A 21,151-nucleotide genomic window follows, 5' to 3' on the forward strand; every position below is an offset into this window, starting at 1 on the left:
AAAGCGACTTTTTCGTAACGTAAAACCTTATTTTAGGTTTTTCTCTAAAAACAGCGATTTCACTTTGGTCGGGAAATGGTGTAGACTCTAGAGTACAGTGCCCGCCAAATCATTAAGACCCCCGATTTGGCGGGACACTTTTTGCAATATCTCGGCTTCTAGGCCGAGTTAGGAGCTGCTACTTTGCTATGTTCTCTCTATTACGCGTACGGAGATGCCACGTGTGTTAACAACTTAGATTTCAATGTACCTGGCAGGGCTGGTATACAAAATCAAGGTTTTGGCACCAGCGTCAAATTATTAAGACCACATCCTTTTTATGATAAAAACACTTTTATGCACAGACCATGCAAACTTCTATATTAAAAGTTAGTACTTAGTCAGTCCACCTTTCTTCTTGATCACCGCTAGACAGCGGCGAGGCATGGACTCCACTGACTTCAACAGGTAGTCGAGCTGAATGGCGTCCCATACAGCCATGATTGCAGCCTCAAAATCAGCAACGTTGTGGTGCTGACGACTAGATGCGTACACCTTGGCCGCCATCGCCGACCAGACGTTCTCAATGGGGTTGCAATCTGGCGAGCGAGCTGGCCACACCATGGTGTTGATCTGCACCTCTTGCAAGAAATGTTTCGTTTCGTGCGAGGCATGAATCGAAGCATTATCTTGCTGAAATACAAAGTCAACACCATAGTTAGCGTGAGCGAAAGGTAGTAGATATTCAGATACCGTGTAAGTATAGTCACCAGAATTCTGACGCCCACCCAAAATGGCCAACTCACTCTTACCCGCTTCGCTAAAAGAACACCACACCATGACGCTCCCTCCGCCATTTTGGCGACGCAAATACGACTGTGCAGGCTGGCGCATGTCCCTCCAGTAATATTTGAATTCATCAGGGCCATCTAGATTAAACTTCTTTTCATCTAAAAAAAATAGTATGGATCCAAGTGTCTACATAAAAAGTATTGTTAGAGAAAGTAATTGTAGTAAAACAATAACGTGACAAGCTTGCCTGGCTTCAGTATGTACGCTTCCGCCCATTGCACGCGGGAAGCCTTGTGCGTCGTCGTGAGGGGGAGCATGCGGTCCATCTTGGTGTAAACAAGATGGTCCACACGCTGCAGAACCCGCTGGATCGTCCTCACGGACGCCTTGATGCCGAGCTTGGTCTTGATCTCGTCGGCGAAGAACTCGCCTGTTGCCGCTGCACGCACGAGCTGCCGCAGCTCTCTTTCCGTTGGAGCTGGCTGCCGCCCTGCCCTCCGCGCTCCACCGCTGTCTTCCTGCGGCCCCCGCTCCGCCTTAATTGCGTTACGGACGGACGTACGGGACCGGCCTGTCTTCCTAGCGATCTCGTGCAGAGAGACGCCTCCGTCGTGGAGCCCGACGATAAGCCAATGCTCTTGCTCGGAGAGGGCCTTGCCGTGACCCATGTGAAAATGAAAGGCTCACAGCTCCAGCTAACCCTTCGTTTCCGCCCACCATCTTCTTATTTTGATCAACACTCCTTTAATATAGAAGTTTGTATGGTTTGTGCATAAAAGTTTTTTTATCATAAAAAGGATGTGGTCTTAATAATTTGACGCTGGTGCCAAAACCTTGATTTTGTATACCAGCCCTGCCAGGTACATTGAAATCTAAGTTGTTAACACACGTGGCATCTCCGTACGCGTAATAGAGAGAACATAGCAAAGTAGCAGCTCCTAACTCGGCCTAGAAGCCGAGATATTGCAAAAAGTGTCCCGCCAAATCGGGGGTCTTAATGATTTGGCGGGCACTGTACAAGAGTGTACGACTTTAGGTTAGCCCCCCCCCCCCCGGAATGCCAACTTATCTGATGCGTTAAAAATGAAAAAAAGGAATTAGTCGGCTTTTTTGGCTTGGAAGACTCTGGCTCGGGATCAGTCGCTATAGCGGGTCCTGGGTTCTTCAGAAGGCGAATTGCGAATGATGTCTCCGCCCTCGTAAAGGCCTTCTTGTTCTGCAGCTTGACGAGCTCATGCTCGAACATCGTCGACTCAACTACTTTTGCGATTGCTCCGAGCTGCTCCCTGAGACTTCCATGCTGGACTATCAGCGTGTCAAACAGGTCCCGTACAGCTGCGACCGTGGGGCGCGGCTCCTGAAGTTGGTGGGTTGCATACACAAACACCCTGAGATCCTCATGCAGTTCGCACGAGAGAGACGTGGAAGTCTGGCAATCAACTTGCAAGTCTGCAACAACCTGTTCCGTGTATTTTACTGTATGTTACTTTTGAAATAAATATTGCAATCAATCTTCATGTAAGGGAATCTGCCACTTTAGTGCACTAGAAGCATATTAGTGCACTAATAGAAACGACCAATCACGCCAAAAACCTACGAGCTCTGGTATATTACTTGATGAAATATTCGAAACCGTAAAACCTGCCATTATGTATACAGCTCCTGTTGGCTAACTCTCGACCACCCGATTTGTCTCGTCTGCTTTTGCAGTTAGTACTAGTGGCATTAGCTTAACTATTTGACTTTCACTACCAAATTGACCTCGCCCCGAGAATCATGACCAAGAAGCGCGGAGACTACACCAAAAGCAAGCTAAACTCTACCGCACGCTAATTAAGTGAGTAGGCAAGGGCAAGAAAGGCGAATCGATGGAGTCTCAGTGACGTGGCCCTCAACCACGCCTGACAGCTGAGGCAGAGCAAAACCTTTGTGAGTGGATACGAGACGCTGAGTGCGTTCCGTGGTCACTCTGGTTACTACAGCACGTTTGAAAGGTGAAGTTGGTTGAGTACCGACTAGTGTACTTGTTGAAGTAGAGAGTGGTGGTTGAGGTCTTTGACCATGATGCCTGTGACTATGAGAGAATTAATAGTGTTCTGCCGGATAATACCTGCGGGTTTCTGGGAACTGCTTCTGCATGCGTGCAGAATTCTTCTAAGGCTGCGGCCGGTGTAGTCAAGAGTAATCAACGGGGGTTTTGTGGCTCGAGGTGCTTTCCCCTACAACAAAACTTAAACAACAATGACACAATCAGTTTTCTCTCGAATCGCACACTTGTTTCTATTACTCGACGCTCGGGCACGTGTGACCATCTCGCTACTACCTGTTCCACATAGACGAAGTGCTGCGAGTGCGACCGAGCATCTCGCAGGTTATGAGCCCAAGTGGCTTCTGTGTGGGATTTGGAGTTAAGCAAGAAGCAAGATGGAGTTTGGTGCGTTGCAGCGCCGTGGTAACGCTGGAGGTCAACAAGGGCAGCACCCAGGGCAGCCGATACCACGGCAACAAGATCAAGGACATGGTCAACATGTAGGTAAAGCTCTCCAACGGCAACAAGCGGTGCGGAAAGCGGCCGCTGCTACTAAAACGCCGAAGTATGATGCAGATGGTGGTTTTGATTTGTATCGGGCTCGGATGGAATCATATCTGAGGCAACGAGACTGCTGGAATGTGGTTGTGGGGACCGAGGGTCCAGACGCGCAGAATGTCGCCCAGCAACAAATTTATGAAGAGCGCAACCTGTTTGCGCGGGATGCTTTGCTCTGTGGGCTTCTCCCAAAGGATACCAAGAAAGTCTGCAAGTTCGCGCGGGTGAGTGAGATGTGGACAGCCTTCGTGCGAGACAAGACACGGCGAGACACGCAAACAGTATTCGGATTCGTGCTAAGTTGTATGGCGCGAAATTTGTGAAGGGTATGAAAATGGATAAATATTTGGAGGATCTAGAGGATTATCGCCGCCAACTCGAGAACATGAATGATCAGATCGGTGATGCAGAGATGGCAAGTATCATTCTAACGGGAGTAGAAGGAACCCATCGAAATGTTGTCCGAGTGTTCAATAGAGATGAAAATCCTCCTGATCTCGAACGAGTGCTGAATTCTCTGCGGAGTGAAGCCGAAATGGATGAAGCCGATGATGAAAACAACGATCTCTCCAAGAAAAAGAAGGAGAACGGCGACAAAATTATTGGTTCAGTCCAGGGAAAAAGACCCTGGCAAGCCAAGAAACAAAACAAAGTAGGTCCTGGAAAGAAGTCCCAAGGAGGAGGCACGTGGAAAGAGACCCGTGAATGTCATTTTTGCCACAAAGTTGGTCATCTTCGGGCTAAGTGCAGAAAGTGGCTTGCCGAACAAAAGAAAAAGGAGAAAGCGGGCCAAAATGATGATGAAGACGACAGTGAGGACAGCGAGACGCGAGATAAAAACGCCTCAAAGAAGAAAAAGAATAAGAAAATTGGCTTCATGGGTCGATGGGTAAAACCCTCTGGTACCATTGGCATGATGCGAGGTTTGAGTGATGCTGCGGCTTCACGACAGGTCCTGGCTGCTTCAGATGAATTTACGCAGGAATGGATGTTAGATACCGGTACTGATGTGCATGTGTCCACTAGTGCGGACTCATTTCAGCATGAATTGATCGAATATGATATGTATTTCAATGACTGGAAGGGTGGTAGTGCCAAAGCTGAAAGCATTGGTCTGGTCCAAGTACGGACAATGAATGTTTTAGATCCGAATGGCTACGGATTTATATTGAACTTGGAGGAAACGCGTTATTCTCCGAATGGACTCATTAATCTTCTGAGTCAAGAATTGCTTGAACTGGATGGCTGGATTCCATCCACACCGTTTACCCGTAACCCAGCAGATAGAGTCACCTACTTCACTAATGAGATGTATGAAGGTGTGAAGCTGATGTTCAAGAAGAGGAATGGGCATTACTGGCTGGATACGTCCCCCGTTCGCTCGAACTCTACTGTGTGTAGAATGACTTCAACTCCAAAGGAGAACAAATTACTGTTGTGGCACATGCGCTTTGCTCATCAGAATGTCGAAGCTATGAGAAAGATGGTTCAATTGGAGATGGTTGAAGGTATGGAGTCGCTCACTTTGAACGATTTTAAGGGTCAGTTTCGCTGCATTGCCTGTCAGCGTGCGAAACAAAGGCGAATGGCCTACAAACGTCAGCAGGGGAAACGTCAGACAGAGTGCTATGCGCGCCTGATGTCGGACGTCTGTCATGTAGGTGTTTTGACTCCTGGAGGAAATATTTACTTCCAGCTTATTCAAGACGAAGCATCACGGTATAAGTGGTGTTATCTTCTGAAGGAAAAGAGTGAAGCAGCTCAGAATATGATGAATTTGATATTGCGATTGGAAAAGGAACACTTGATCAATGTTTTCTCGTGTGATCAGGGGAAGAAGTTTGTCAACACGGCACTGATCTCCTTCCTTGTCTTGCACGGAATCGAGTTGTTAACTACCAACGCGTATACCCCAGAGGAAAATTGTTTGGTTGAAAAACTGAACGGCGGGTTGATGAGTAAAGTGCGGGCTGTTAACGAAGCGGCTGGGTTGCCGTACTGTCTGTGGGGTGAAGTACTTGGTTATGCCGTAGATGTGGACAACATGAGTGCGACCAAGGCCTTGGATGGTGTAACCCCGTTTGAAAAATTATTTGGAAACAAGCCGGTTGTGCACGTGTGTGGGTCAGTGGTATTTCACTTTATTCCGAAGAAGAAACGTAAGACCAAACTAGACATGCGATCTGACCCTGGTATATTTCTTGGATATGCCAAGACATCGATCGGGTATCGAATTCTCGACTTGAGTACAGGAAATCTGGTGGAACGACGAGATGTCGTGTTTCATGAAGACATGACGGCCGATCCCATGTACGTGAGAGATCTGATAAATAAGCGGTACTATGGCGAGGAAGTAGAGTTGTTCGAACACATCGATTTCGTGTCCTTACCGGTGAGCCGGGTATATTTACCGTATGATGAGTTTGACGAAGGGCATAATGATGAAATTACGGGGCCCTCATCATCGTCGAATGATGATCACGACGACGAGTTCTATGACACCGACGATGGTATGTCCGAAGCCTTTGTGGATGAAGAGACCGACGATGATGACTGTAGCAGTGATGACGGTAGTGGTAGCGACAGTGACAGCGACTTCAGTGGGAGAAATGCTGAAGCGATGGAAGTCGATGTCACTGCACAACCGAGTACTGGAGCAGGCGATGCCGGTGTTAGTGGGAGTGCTGGAGCTAGCGGTGCCGGTGTTAGTGGGAGTGCTGGAGTTAGTGGGAGCGCCGATCGGAGCCCGGTGAATACTAGTACAGCAACGAGAACAGTGCGGAGGTCGAACCGTGTGCGTCGACCTAACAGTCGATACGATTCTGGAACATTTGTTTTGGCGCAAACGTTGTTTCAATGCATGATGATTGCTATGGTTTGTGACTTACTGAATCCCACAACCGTACAGGAAGCGCTCGCGTCTGAGCATGCGGCTCAGTGGAAGCGAGCAATGGACGTTGAGTACGAGTCATTGATTGAAAATCAGACCTGGATGTTGGTCCCAAGACCAAAGCCGGCACGAGACAGGCCCATAAACATTTTATCGTCACTATGGGTACTAGCACTAAAACGGAATGAAAGAGGAGAAATTGAGAGGCACAAAGCAAGACTGGCAATCAAGGGCTATCGACAAAAGTATGGATTGGATTACTTGGAAACTTATTCTCCAGTCGTGCGAATCGAGTCAGTCCGACTACTCCTGCTTCTAGCGTTGTTGTTAGGCCTGGACTGTCAGCACATAGATTTTGTGACAGCGTTCTTGAACGGTGTACTGCAAGGTGTTGAAATTTACATGGAGCAGCCTGAGGGCTACAGCGATGGAACTGGGAGGGTTTGCAAATTGTTGAAAGGCTTGTATGGCTTGAAGCAAGCCTCCCGGATCTGAAACAACACACTGCATACCCATTTAGCCGACATGGGGTTCAAGAAGTGCCCATTTGATGCCGGCGTGTACTACAAGATGGGAGATCATAATAAGATTTTCTTAACAGTGTACGTCGATGATATTGTGATCGCGGCAGATCCGAGAGACGCGAAGAAAGTGGTGGAAGTTCTTGGGAAGAAATTTAAGCTGAAGAATTTAGGCCGAGTGAAGCATCTACTTGGTATGGAAATTAATTATGTGCCCGGCAAGACTCTGTGTATATCTCAGACTGCATACATTGAGCGGATGCTGAAGAAGTTTGGATTGGCTGATGCCAAATCAGTTCGCTCACCTCAAATGCACAATGAACCAACACTTCGTGTCGAGACGGATCCAAAACTGATAAATGATCCGACATTACCATTTCTGGAGATCGTGGGCTCACTTCAGTATCTCGTTCACTGCACAAGGCCGGACTTGGCTAATGCGGTGCGAACGTTGGGAAGGTATGGAGGTGCGTACACGAAGCAAAATTTTCGTCAAGCTCAACGCATATTGAGGTATCTGCGTGATACTAAAGACATTGGATTGGTCTATCGCTACGAGGAGATCGATCAGGACGGTGTGAAGCTTGACGCCTTTGCAGATGCTGACCACGCAGGTTGTCCGGAGACAAGCCGTTCGGTAAGCGGTTGGATTCTTCGTCTTAATGGCAATGTGTGGCACTGGCAGAGTAAGAAGCAGAGTACGGTCGCTGATGACACATGTGCGGCTGAACTAATTGCAGCGCACAAGTGCACGAAAGAGATTAAGTGGGCAAAATTGATGTTGAAGGAATTGGGAATCGACCAGCGAGCCGTGGCTACGCTGTACTGTGATAACCAAAGTACGATCAAGGAAGTGAAAAATAATGGAAACTCACAAGAACAAAAACATTTGGCGAAAAAAACGCGTTCAATTGCTGAATGGGTAGATCGTGATCGATTGGAAATTGAATATGTTCCCTCAGCAAAGAACATCGCCGACATTTTTACGAAAGCTTTAGGGCCGTGTGTCTTTGAGCGTCTGCGTGACCAGCTCAACCTAGAAGATGTTCGCCATGTCATGAGGCATTGTACTGAGAATGCCGGAACAACCATGGACTATGATTGCGGATCAGACGTTGGCATGAAGGGAGCATAGGTTTGCTGCGGCAACACGAATGAAGCACGGTGAGCAACCAAAGTGAAGTGGGAGTACGAGACGCTGAGTGCGTTCCGTGGTCACTCTGGTTACTACAGCATGTTTGAAAGGTGAAGTTGGTTGAGTACCGACTAGTGTACTTGTTGAAGTAGAGAGTGGTGGTTGAGGTCTTTGACCATGATGCCTGTGACTATGAGAGAATTAATAGTGTTCTGCCGGATAATACCTGCGGGTTTCTGGGAACTGCTTCTGCATGCGTGCAGAATTCTTCTAAGGCTGCGGTCGGTGTAGTCAAGAGTAATCAACGGGGGTTTTGTGGCTCGAGGTGCTTTCCCCTACAACAAAACTTAAACAACAATGACACAATCAGTTTTCTCTCGAATCGCACACTTGTTTCTATTACTCGACGCTCGGGCATGTGTGACCATCTCGCTACTACCTGTTCCACATAGACGAAGTGCTGCGAGTGCGACCGATCATCTCGCAGTGGATAATGGGGCGACAGCTTATCGGGAAGCCGGCCAAGCGTGGGGAAATCATTGCCAAGGCCAGCACGATCGTTGAGATGACTACGGGCACTGGCGTTGGTAGCGGCTGGTGCAGGCGCTTTATGAAGCGGCGCCGGCGTCGATTAAGCAAGTTGGTTGGCTTCACGTGAAGAAAACCGTCCAACAACAGCTTCTCGTCCTCCCACCACCACGCACGATAGGCAGGAAGCGGAAGACAGCGACAGTTGGTGGGCGATTGCTAACCCGTGAACTACTAGAGAACCTACAAGCAAAGCCTCGAAAGGCACGGCAAAATGGTTCCTCACTGACACCGGTCCATACGCAGGTTGAAAATGCTCCAGGCGCACCCGAGCAATCGCTGTTTGAAGCAATAGCTTAGTCAAGAGATAAGACAGGCAAATCAATGTTAGTTACTGTAAGTCAATTGCACACACAGATGAGCAGATAATCGTACCTTTATAACAGTGCGGAGAATGAACGTGTCCGAGGGGACTCGAACCCGCGACAACCCTGCTTCCGTAGGGCCCTCATTAAGCCAGCGGCGTTAACCGACTGAGCTGTCAGCACTGTCGAAATGACAAATTATTTCCAAGATACATATCCTTTCAATACTGATGTGTTTGCGTTTTTATCGTGTATTATAGGTTACCTAACCACTGAACGAAAGAAACACTGTCCCAGTTTGAGAATTGCTGGTTCATACAAATACCAAGATAAAAAGGAGCACTAAACTGGCAATCAGCAGGGAATAGGCCATTCACTATTGTGAAAACCGGTGATTTTGTCACTCCGTATAGCTCTGTAAATCAGGGCTGTGAGCAAAAACGATACGTGGTAATTTGTACTGAATAGGAAGTTAATGTGGGAGCTAATCTGAGTAAGTCAGCTTAAATAGGAGTTGGGAACTGGGCTCTAAAGCCATCTTGTCAGAACAGCGTGGTGAGGGAGAGAGACAGCGGAGACACGATGTATGCCGCAGAATTTCGTCGCCACGTTGTGTCGCCTGCCTGATTTTCCCTGACAGCAACTGAGAATAGCTCCAAGCAGAGCGGCCCTGTGTCCTTGCGATGCCGCTGGAAGTTGGATCGGACCGTGGCCACAACGGCAGTCCAATTTGACTCAGTTAAAGCCACCCAGCCCTGCTGAGTGGCAACTTGACTTGGCTTAGCGTAGAGATTAGTATCAGGGCGCAACGTTCTAATATCGAAAGTAGCTAGCGCGGCTACGATGCGCTCTTCCGCTCTCGCGTAGAGGTCATCAAAGCTGCCCTCTGGGTCGAAGCGAAACTCCGCGTCCTCGACACGGACGCGTCCTGTTGATTCCTCCTATTTTGACTGATATCTTGGCTAGTGTTTGCATAGCCGCTTGCTCGGTGGATTTATTTGTGCGGACTTCCTCGGAATGCCGAGGTTGGACCTGACATTTCAGCCTATTTAGAGACCAAATCGATTCCGACTCTAAAATGGCTTTGACGCAATGCTGCATAAGACCAATTATAATTAGGGGTTCCCAATTCTAAATAAGGGACGGATCGACATAAATAAGGGTTCCCGTCTCTAAATAAGGCACTAAATCAGCCGATTTACTATCCGATTAGACATTCTGAGTGCTTTTCACAATACAATCCATCCAAACTACCCAATAAGAGCCTCTCCATACCAGAATTAATCTGTGAAAGAGAGTAAACAAACACCTGTCTGGGCATGCATATTGCACATTGAAACTCATAGTAGATTTTCGGCTACCGCGCCTTGACTGATGCCCTTTGAAAAGTGCACTAAATTGGCAAATCCCCTTAATCTCAATCTCGCCACCGCAGCACAATCAATATTTCCATCTAACAATCACAATATATTGATGAGTGCAATAATTGTTTTTCCAGCCACTCACTCAAAAGCGATGGTGACGACGACAAGTTTACGACATGGAGTACATGCACTGTGATGCCTACGTAAATGCGCATAAGAGCTGCCCTGTGGGCTACTATGCCTTGCCCTTGCACTTTTGCTGCGATGAACCGATAACACTGGAACCAGCAGACATTTTCGAGCTCGTTGACGCCTCAGCACCGATAGAATCCGAGGCAGCGGATGTCGCACCAGAGCTCTGAGTATCAACGACTTCAGTGAAAGAACCACTGCCATACCCAGCAGCCACAATGTTCGCTTGAACCTTTTCGTCAACAGCGTCGCTGGGATTGCCACTCACCATGACGCCCTCGTAGAAGCTGCCGATGGCGGCGTTGCTGTTGTCACCACCGATGCCGAGAATGATAGCGCCTTGCTTTTGCATCACCTCGTAGCCACTCGGACGTGCGCCGTCGTACGTGGTCTGGAGCTTCCCCGACTGCGCATTGCCTTGCTTCAGCGCGAAGGTGCCACCCGAACGGCCCTTGAGCATCGCAGTCACGTACTGGAATTGAACTGATGGGGTGTTCGAACATTGACCATTCGAGGCACAGCCGAACAGGCCGTTCTCGAGATCCGCCATCACCCATGGACCAGCGCCTTCGCCGTAGCTCCAGTCGTGGCTGTTACCGAAGTACAGCGCCTCCATCGTGGCAGCACCGTCGTCGTTGTTGTCGATCTCGGCGTTGCCGTAGTCGAAACAGCACCCGTCGTTGAAGTGCGTGCCGTTCGTCACCATGTAGATGGCTTCCGCATCATCCCCCGTCGCGATGCCGTTGGTCTTGTCGTTACGGTAGCCATTGCCAACATCGATCCACACGGCGTAAGCCTTTTGGCCGTTGATGGTAAGCGGTAAACTGTTAGCGTTGGCCGGGTCATCTGGCGTCGGCTTGTTTCCTCCTGCAGGGGCCGAAGTCAAGTGGTTCTCTTTGCCAGACTGGTCGTAAATGATCGAGATGACGCACGTGGTGCCCTCGCAGAACTTGTCTTGCGAAGCTGCGTCGGCAATACCGCCGGCCTTCAACGGCTTGATATCGAGCGTCTTCGAGTCCGAGGCGCGCGTGAGTTGGTACATGGGACCCGTGAACTCGTCCAGAAGTGCTCGGACCGTACTGTGTGCAGCGACACAAGGCGTGTTGCCTGCCTTATAGATATCGCACGGACCAGCGTTGGTGGTTCCGAGAAAGACAGTGAAGAGGAGTGGAATACTGCGAAGCATCGTGTTAGAAGACTGGGTTGGAACTGCGACTTCTAATGATGTAATTCTGTGGCGACGTATCGAAGAATGAACTATGGTGCAAGTAGTCGTCTACTTTGGGAGGCAAGCTTTGCACCGCCACCCAGTATGTATAATACTAATAAGTTCACCTTGTAAATCATGCAATGCAATGTTACGAACACCACTCCTTTTCATAGTGTGCATTTTTCTCTGCGTCAACGTTTCAGGTTTGCAGGACCGTCTCAAAACAACTAATGTACGATGCATTATCCTACGACAAAGCCGCAGCGAGAATGCGCGTAGAGCACGAAGTTACCATACGATATCGAAGATTCCAGCTGCCATGTATCATACTTCAAGGGTGCATTAAAATTGTTTTGCAATGATTGTGTGTGAGGAATGCGGTATCACCCTAAGAGCTCTCTTGCCTAAGGCAAGCTTGCTTGTTGTCGCTATCACCAAGCTCCATGCCGACAAGCCCAAACTTCTGCTGTACAATCTCAACCTGAGAGAAGATCTCCAGGATTAATCCTGCAATGCAAGCACAGATGGCATGTTGCCTTATGGCTTGTTAACTGCGCATGGCAAATGGACCATTTAAACGACCATGGTGACTCCAAGAGGTGGCGCCTCCACATGAGAGGGAATGCCCTCAAATCTACGTCGTTGTAAAGCTGTAAGAATGCTGGCGTACATGCGCATCGATCCGAGTAGTAGCGTTGTCGGGATCGGACGTTTTTACTTTCTCGCCAATTGCCGAAGACCTGCGCTACGACGGAAGCCATCTATCTACTGATCGCTAGCTCATAGCAGCTCGGGTACCGGAGGTTTGAATAGCAGTGCGATAGCTAAAACCTAGCGTCGAGTGCTACTACTACACAACTCGGCATCACGCAGGAGGGAAATTCCGCCAAGCCATGGTCTACCAGGATCGTGCTGGGGTTCTCCGTCATCGATGGAGACTGGACCTTCGGTCTGAAGAAAACGTTAGAGCGAATTCCAGGGGTAACTCGCCTGGTGCCAATGAACTCGACCAACCGGTCGGGTTTGCAGCGCAAGACTGAACCCCTCTGCCATTTCCACCCCACTCGACTTTGATGGGACGCTACTGCCAACTCGAACAGTTGAGCGCGGTTCGCTAAGCTCCAGACTTCTAGGACGCCCAGGACGGACACGCCGTCGGGATGATCGCGTACGTGCGTGTTGACCCGAGTCACGGTGTGATGGGGTCGGGCGCGTTTACTATACGTCACGGCTGCAATGGACCTGTGCAGCAGCCGAAGCCATGTATCTTCTCGCTGCGAACGCTTTCAAGCTTGAATATCGACGTTACGAGTGGAAATGCGACAGCTGCAACCATCCCTCACGCGGAGGTGCTACCCGGTTCGGGTTCACGTACGAAGGGCTGTTCCGCCAAGCGGTTGTGTACAAAGGCCGCAACCGTGACACGACGTGGTTCTCCATCATCGATGGCGACTGGAATGGCGGTCTAAAGTACAAGCGCTGGCTGGAACCGAGCAACTTTAATGAGAACGGCCAGCCTGGCATCTCCGTTGCGTCATAACTTGCGACAGCAGTAAATCGGATATGAATCGGGATTAAAGCGATAAATAAAACACAGTAAATCATGTTGATCGATCTTGTGGGACTTTCTCCTCCTTTCATCGGGCAAAATTCATGATGCGGAGTCGGGCGATCGACAGGTAAGCGGGGCCTGAGGGGGGGGGGGGGGGGGGGGGATAGTTGTTAACAGAGCCTCGACCTTCGAGTGATATCAGCCATGCATTGACTTGGTGAATGCAGTGACCATTTCCAAGTGCGAAACCTTGCCGCCCCAACTTTTAGAAATGCCGTTTACGCATACATGATTCTCGAATTTTAACCTAGCCGTCTTGACCCATCACAATGAAGTACACGGGTAACTGCAGCAATTTATTCGGGGACCCGGGTGGTGGAGGGGGGGGGGGCATTTCGAAGGTTGAAACAAACGACATATAGACTGAAAAGGAATATATTAATTGGTATTAAAAGATTGCAAAACAGCGGATAGAGCGCATAACCGTTTTTCTTCTTGCAATGCCGATGTTGGAGGCTTGGGCCACTGAGCAAGAGTTGGAGTAAAGGGAGAAAAGTCGAGAAAGCCGAACTAGAAACGACGCGAGAAACCAACAGGTATGTTTGCTGGGGCTTATCGGTGATTCCGACCGACGATTTCCATTGGAAGACAACCATAGATTCCAGTGTCTCCCCTTGCACTTTATAAATGGTAGAAGTGACTGCAGAAATGATAGGGAGCTGTTGCAAATGAAGAGATCTTTTCCCACCAGTGACATACTTGGAGAGAGCGATAGAAGTCTTAGAGTACGCCTGTGCGTCGAAGAAAAGTGGGAAACTGGAGAAACTGAGTCTGCATGAATAGCGACCGCATTGGTGACCCGAGCAATACGGACGAGTACGTAAAGTGGTGGGTTGGAGGCAATCTTCACATCAATACCAGCGTTTTAGTCATGAATAATTTTGAAGGCCATATTAGCAGAGAAGGCGACATGTTCTAGAGTACCCAAAGTACCATTAGCGGTACCTTTGGTAGAAAATTTGAGTAACTCGAACAGGCATCCCATCGATAACGTAGCGACTGGCGAAACGGCGCAGAGGAAGAAGACGACTAGAGCGAAGATCCACGGAGGATAACTCGAAGAGTCGTGAGGTGAGGTCTTGGAGGAGGAGGTTTGAGAGTCTTTATGGAGACTCGAGCGGAAGTTGGTAAAATGGAAAGTGAGATTGAAATGGTTAGTTGTTTGTCGGCTATGGTCTACCTCGAGGAGGTACTCCCTTGTTACCCTATGTAATTATATGCGTTTCACTATACTAGATTCTCCGTAGTCCATGAAGTTGAATCTTGAAGGTAGATAATGACTGCGGTTCACCTGAACCGGTCCAAGGTCTTATTTGAACTGTGTATAGTAATTCCTAGTGAAAAGAATGAATGTAGAAGTTGTGCACTCTTTAATTATGTTCGTCCAAACATGTAGATTATCTGTGTCCAGACGTGCGCCAGTACGGTAACCTAGTGGTTGAAATTAGAACGAGTGGCACTCGACGCCTCAGCGTCTTGGTAGATGGCCATGACGCTGGTGCGTCGTTACATCCTCCCGGTCTTGACTTCTCGTTGGCGGTTCTTGAAATCGTTAACGAGAACCTTCCAGTGCGACCCATGTTTGATGTCCTTCTCGCGCTCACACGTGGATTCATGGTCAGGTAATCCATGCCACTTAACAAGCCATTCTGGTTTGCGGTTAAACTGGCGCTTTCGGAGCGGTTTCTCGATGACAAGCAATGTATCACCATTGTCGTCATCGATAATCAGTCGAGAAGCCTTGGGAATAGAATGAGTCTTGAAACGAGGCGGGTTTTCGATTTATGGACTCAGAACATCCACGTTAAACGTACGATTCAGACGTTTCATGCTTCGCGGGAGTTGAAATTTGGCAACATTCGGGTTAACCATCTTAATGATATCAAGTGGTCCCACTTTGCGAGCAGCGAGCTTAGCACGTTTTCCTTCAATGTCCTGGGTAACATGTCCCGACGGGATACGACGTGTATTCAGCATGACCAAATCTCCAGCTTTGAACGTGATCGATGATCTCTTCCTGTCATAGTACTTCTTTTGACGTTCTTGGGCTTGTTTCTTGGCGATTTCAATTATCTCTTGGTGTTTTTCCTTGAACTGTTTTGCACATTCAGCAACGCCACGTTGCACTTGGTTCATCATATTTGGGTTGTCGAGTGGATTCAATGGGTTGCGTTCCTTGCGGCCAGTATCAACTTCAAATGGCAAAAAACAGTATGTAGAGGTCTAACTTGACTCACTACTTTAGCTTACACATCGCGCTACGTGTATGAGGAAGCATAAGTGCTTAGTAATTACTTAGGTTAAATATATTTGAATACACAAATTTAAGTTAAATCAGATAAGATTCCAAGTGTGTTAGATTAGGTAAAATGAGAACTGTATTGTATGTAAATTGATCTTCCTCCTAAATCTGCTAAAATTGTTTATCATCTATGAAAGGGGTTGGCAGCGGCTGGCTGTCAGAGCCCCGCTAATATGCATGTCTCTGATTGGTAGAAAGATGCTGCTTTCTACCAATAGGATCTTTGGGTTTGTGTGGCCCACTCATTGTGATGGCCCACTTCAATGTATCCATTGGTGTGTCTTACACCAATGTGAGGAAGTATCTATAACTTTTAACAGATATCCTATTTGTTAAATTTACAGTTGGCTTGCGACCACTTGTACGTGTAACCCCGTTACACCATCCCCCTCTTAAGGTTAGACGCGCGGGGTCTCCGCACGTCAATCTTCGGAATTGACCATTCGTCAATTCTCCGCGTTTGGAGAAGAAATCCGCGCTCATTCAACGATGAGCGCGCCTCAAAAGAAGTCTTCAAAGTCGGTGGGGAGTCATCTCTCTATCGACGACTACTTCGAACGCCAGAAGGCGAAGTACGGCGACGTCGTCGACTTCGACGACGACAATGAAGATATGGAGGGCGAGGAGGACTCGCCCTCAAAGCGCAAAGACTCAGTGTCGAGCGAATCGCTCGACCCTCACGCCAAGAACATTCGTCCGCGTGAAGGGGACGAATCGGACGTTTCGAGCTCGAAGCGTTCGCGAACTGAGAGCGATACCCCACTCGCTTCCGCTGGGGCTCTCAGTACTCCGCGCGCTGCTGCTGCAGCGCGTGATGTCAAAGCTCAAAGCTCTCCGCGCGCTGCGCCTGCAGCGCGCGACCCATGGATGCCGTCCGCGTCCGAGATCGCGGACCGGTACCGGAACTCGGTACCTCCGAATGAGGTGCCGCTGTACGTATGCAGCGCCATCAAAGATGACGCTGTGGCTGCCGAGCTGCACTTTGATGCGGAAACGCATCAAAGGCGCGATTACTACATCGGACTCTTTCATGAGCTCCGATGGTTTCAAAGCAAGAAGACATCTTCTCGCAGCAAAGTGCCCGAATGGCAGGCACTTTGTCAAAGTTGGAACGCCTTTGTTGAAGACTTCAACAAGAAACCGAGTGCTTATCGTGATCGGATTAAGCAAGCGCGTGATCGCTTCGAGACGTACTCGAAGGGTGGAAAGTTGGAGCAACTCCACGTTGCTGCGGAGGAGGCGAATGTGCCGTGCGCTGTGCCCGAGGGCTTTCAGTGCACGAAGGGCTTCCCAGGCGCGGTCCGCTTGAGCGACCGCGACCTGAACGGGTACACGTCGTTCCGTGTGCCCGAGAGTCTCAAAGAGCTCCGTGCTAAGTTCTTAGCACGTGAGGGTTCGGGCGCTAGCGATGATCGCAGCGCTCGTGTTACTTCCGCTGTGCCAGCGCGTACTGCTCCTCGTACGCCCTCACCATTTCCGGAACGTCCTCCAGCAAGACGTTCCGCGGCTCCCATGTATCTCGATGGGAGGAAATCCTCTCCAACGAATACGAAAACGAGCCCCTTGAGGGTTCGTTTTCGGGATACTATGGTCAACAATCCGCTCAACAATCCAGCGGGTTGAGCCGCGGGCGTCACGGATCGGCGGTGGCGGGGGTGGGAACACGCCCTGGGTATGATCAGCCCCGGGCTGATCAGTACGCGCCTCTCCACGACCGGGTGACCGCCGTGGAGCGTCTGCAGGGCGCTGAGTTCGCCGCCCTGAAACAGGAGCTGGCGAACCAGAAGGCCCAAGTCGCGGCGGTCTCGCAGACCGCCTCGAATATCCAGGTCGAGTTGGGGACCCAGATGAAGGGGTTGCTCCAGCGCGCGGACACGCTGGAGGAGAGGCTGCTCGTCGCCGAGGCCAAGTCCTGCGCTTCTGCCTCGGCTCCTGCCGAGGCTTCGGGTCAGTCGAGCTAGATGGCTCGTGCTGCAGGTATGGCTTCAGCCGTCCGACGTAAAAGGTCGGATGGAGGCGCATGCTAGACGGTATGTCTAGCGTGTAAGCGTTGCCGTGCCGTGCCAACACAGTGAACGGCCCGATGAAGCGCGGAGCAAGCTTGCTTGCTCCGAAATCCGAAACTGCATGTTTAGGCAGGTTTTGAGTAGCTAACAAAACCAATGAACCAACTTTGAATTCATTTGTGTTGCCTCTGCCCACATTGTCTGCGTTCAGCTTCTGTTGATCAACAGAAGCTGCTATTTCGTCTTGGAGAAACCGAATTACGGCTTGTCTTTGGTGATGAAATTGATTGCATCCGAGCTGAAGTCATTCAGCTCGCTCATCGCTAGAGGCCCGGCCTCTGCGTGGTTCTTTGCGGTATCTGTGCCCTGCGCAGACCCGTGGTCGTTGGCCTTGTTGGTGGATGAGTCTGCGCCCTGCGCAGACTCATGTGGTTTGTCCATTGTTGCAGCCGACACTGTGCAAGTGTCAGCGGTTTTCTGCGGCTGCTGTATTGCAGTCGTAGATCCTCCCCCACTTAAAGTGGGAGCCCTCACTCCGAGTAAACTCGGTAGACGTGGATGCCGCATGGCATTCACGTAGAACGGTGTATACCCGGTCGAGGCATGCACTGAGTTATTGATGGCAAACTCTGCCATCGATAAGCACTCGCTCCAGTATTGGAACGAGTGAGCGTAGCTCTTCAACATATCGACGAGCACGCGATTCACGCGCTCGGTTTGGCCGTCCGTCTGCGGATGACCCGCAGTCGACATTGAAAGCTGTCTCCCAAAACGTGTAAGCACTTCTTGCCACAGGTGCGCTGTGAAGCGCGGGTCTCTGTCCGACACGATGTCGGTCGGCATGCCATGGTGTTTGAACACCATGTCGACGAACAGACGGGCCGTCTGTTTCGCGGTCACTTCTGCCGGCACCGCAGCAAGATGGTACATCTTGCTGAAGCGGTCGACGAAGACCACAACACCGGTGTTCCCTCCGCTGTCCAGGGGAAGACCCTAGATGAAGTCCAAAGAAATGGACTTCCAACACTCTGACGGAGTCGGTAGTGATTGTAACGGAGCCTGCGCGAATGGCGCAGGCTTTACACGTTGGTATACCTCGCAAGCACGGATGTACTTGCGCACCCACTTAGACTGGTGGTACCAGCAGAAGTCGCGCGTGAGAAGGACGTATGTCTTCTCACGTCCGTGATGTCCCGCAGTCGTGGCATCATCATATTCGTACATGATCCTGAGTCGCAGGTCATGATCATTTGACACGACAACGCGGACCGCGTTGTCGTCGACTGCATTATGAAGCACTAGTCCGTCGTGCACCCGATATCGGTGTGCACGCGCACGAAGGTGCTTGGGCAACTTCTGACGAGCTTTGTCAGAAGGTGTTGTGCCATAGGCCAGCAAGTGTTTCGCGTCCGCGTCGTGCGCGTACGCGGCCTTCACGTCGTCCAACAGAGACGGCGTGGGTGTGCTCGTTCGCATGGCGTCAATGGCATTGACGTCAGCAGCTTCTGCGTAGTCCGGCCGACGTGATAACGCGTCGGCCACCACATTAAATCTTCCGGGTTTGTATTCGACCCGGAAGTTATACTCCGCAAAGAATTAGAGCCATCTCGCCATTCTTTGTGATATGTGTGGCGACTTCACTGCGGTGCGCAGTGAAGCATGGTCGGTGTAGACCACAAATGGTCTATTTCCAAGCAAATACACTCGGAACTTTGCGAGTGCGTACTTCATGGCAAGGAGTTCCTTGTCATGCACCGGATAGTTGCGCTCCGCTAGCTTCAGCTGACGCGATTGGTAGTAGACGACACGATCACGGCCCTCGTGATCGTGCTGCATCAACGCACATCCGATAGATAAATCGGATGTGTCACATACTACGTGAAATGGGCGATCATGGTCAGCCATTGCCAAGATCGGCGCCTTAGTCAAGCCCCGCTTGACTGCATCGAATGCCTTTTGGCAATCAGCTGTCCAATTCCACACAGCTTCGTTCTTAAGAAGTTGTGACAGCGGGCGAATCTTGCCCGCGTAATCCTCCACGTACTTGCACAAGTACGTGGTCAAGTCAAGGAACTGCCTCAGTTCCTTGACACTTGAAGGCGTTGGCCATTCATTTATCACTCTGACCTTTTTCGGGTCAGGGCGAACACCATTCTTTCCTACGAGACACCCGAGGACGGGTATCTCGCTCGCCCCGAAGATACACTTCTTCAGGTTCGCGTAGAGCTTATGCTTTCGCATAAGCTCAAGTAGCTTCCGGAGATGCACCCTGTGCATCTCTACGTCGGTCTTCCCGTCCACAGCTCGGCTGTGGATGAACACATCATCGAAGTAGCTCGGCGCGAAGTCGCGCACCGAGCGCAACAAGTGCGTCACGCACCTGTTGAAAGTCGCAGGGGCGTTCTTGAGTCCCTGTGGCATTACTAGCCACTCCCAGAGCATGCCACTTGGCGTGCTCACTGCCGTGAGAGGAATATCGCTCTCACGCATTAGGATTTGATAGAATCCATCTCGCAAGTCGAGAGCACTGTAAACGGTGCTCCCGGCCATCGAATCGATGATGACATCTTTTCGTGGTATCGGCGTCTGCGCCGGTACCGTCGCATCGATCAGCTTGTTATACGCATGAACGATGCGCCATCCGCCCTGTGGCTTTTTGACACAGAACGTCGGAGCACTGTGCGGGGACTTTGATTCCCGCACTTGTCCTGCTTTGCGACGACTTTCAAAGAAGTCGTCGATCGCTTTTACTTGTTCTCGCGGCAGTGACCACTACCGCGTGACACAGTACTTCGTGCCCGGCACGAGATCAATCTCGTGCTGAATGCCCTTATCCTGCGGAAGCTCCGCAGGAATCTCTTCCGGGAGTACGTCTTTGTACTCCCTCAATAATTCGTAATAGGGACTCGACCTTAACGAGTCCCAACCTTGTTCCTCGCAGCGCCCTCGCTTCGTCTTCGCACTGAGGGTGTCTTCACTCTCAGTGGTACTTCCCATGAAGAGCTGCATCAGCTCTTCGCTCTCACTCTCCGTTCTTTCGCTGTTCGAAAGCACGCAGACCTGCTCGATGCGTCCAACGTGCAAGTCGCGCATGAAGCGCTTCCAGATCATGGCTGGAAGCGAAGTCAACTCCGACGCCGTCGGAGGATGCACGGTAACGTGTCCCTTCGCCGGCAGACCCTGTCTGCGGGCGCGCGATATCAAGCCCGGCTTGATCGCATGGCGCTTCGTCGTGCAGCCCGGCTGCACGACAGCATGCAAATTGCGTCAGTGCGGTACGTTTGCAACCGTCTGCACTGTTTGCAGCGTCAACTCCCGGAGTTGACACGCCTTCGTCACCTCGACGCCATTTATTGGCGGAGCCCCTCATGACCGAGGGTGCGTCGGCTCCCGGAGCCGACGCGTCGTTGTCGACCTGAACTCTTCGGGTCAGGGACTGTCCCTTACACGCTTGAATGTGGGTGTTGGTTTCCGGAACCAACACATCTTTTTCTTCCGACGTCGGCAGCATTGCCGACGTGGGTCTCACTTGTGCGCGCCCTCGCGCACTCCTTGGGCACTCCGGGACAGCGGCATAAAGTGCTGTCTCGACTGGTGAGCCGCGCGCACCTGCTGGTGCGTGCGCTGCGGTAATAGGGCCATCGCTCTCTGTTCCGCTGTCGCGACCG

The 21,151-nt window shown here is 50.4% G+C and overlaps 3 protein-coding genes across 3 annotated transcripts; all 3 read right to left on the minus strand.

Annotated features, from left to right (window-relative positions):
- Positions 1–369: 369 nt before the first annotated feature.
- Positions 370–836, minus strand: IUM83_16287 (putative retroelement; the record flags this gene model as incomplete). The annotated part of the gene is made up of 2 exons (XM_067941160.1): positions 370–672; positions 792–836. 2 exons carry the CDS (start codon positions 834–836, stop codon positions 370–372), a joined length of 348 nt encoding a protein of 115 aa, XP_067783659.1.
- A 138-nt stretch (positions 837–974) lies between these two features.
- Positions 975–1,439, minus strand: IUM83_16288 (putative retroelement; the record flags this gene model as incomplete). The annotated part of the gene is made up of 1 exon (XM_067941161.1): positions 975–1,439. The coding sequence occupies one exon, from the start codon at positions 1,437–1,439 to the stop codon at positions 975–977; it is 465 nt and encodes a 154-aa protein (XP_067783589.1).
- An 8,957-nt stretch (positions 1,440–10,396) lies between these two features.
- Positions 10,397–11,395, minus strand: IUM83_16289 (alpha-L-arabinofuranosidase; the record flags this gene model as incomplete). The annotated part of the gene is made up of 1 exon (XM_067941162.1): positions 10,397–11,395. The coding sequence occupies one exon, from the start codon at positions 11,393–11,395 to the stop codon at positions 10,397–10,399; it is 999 nt and encodes a 332-aa protein (XP_067783655.1).
- Positions 11,396–21,151: the final 9,756 nt, after the last annotated feature.

This window comes from Phytophthora cinnamomi (assembly GCF_018691715.1).
Source record: "Phytophthora cinnamomi strain GKB4 chromosome Unknown Contig98, whole genome shotgun sequence".
NCBI classification, from domain to species: domain Eukaryota; phylum Oomycota; class Peronosporomycetes; order Peronosporales; family Peronosporaceae; genus Phytophthora; species Phytophthora cinnamomi.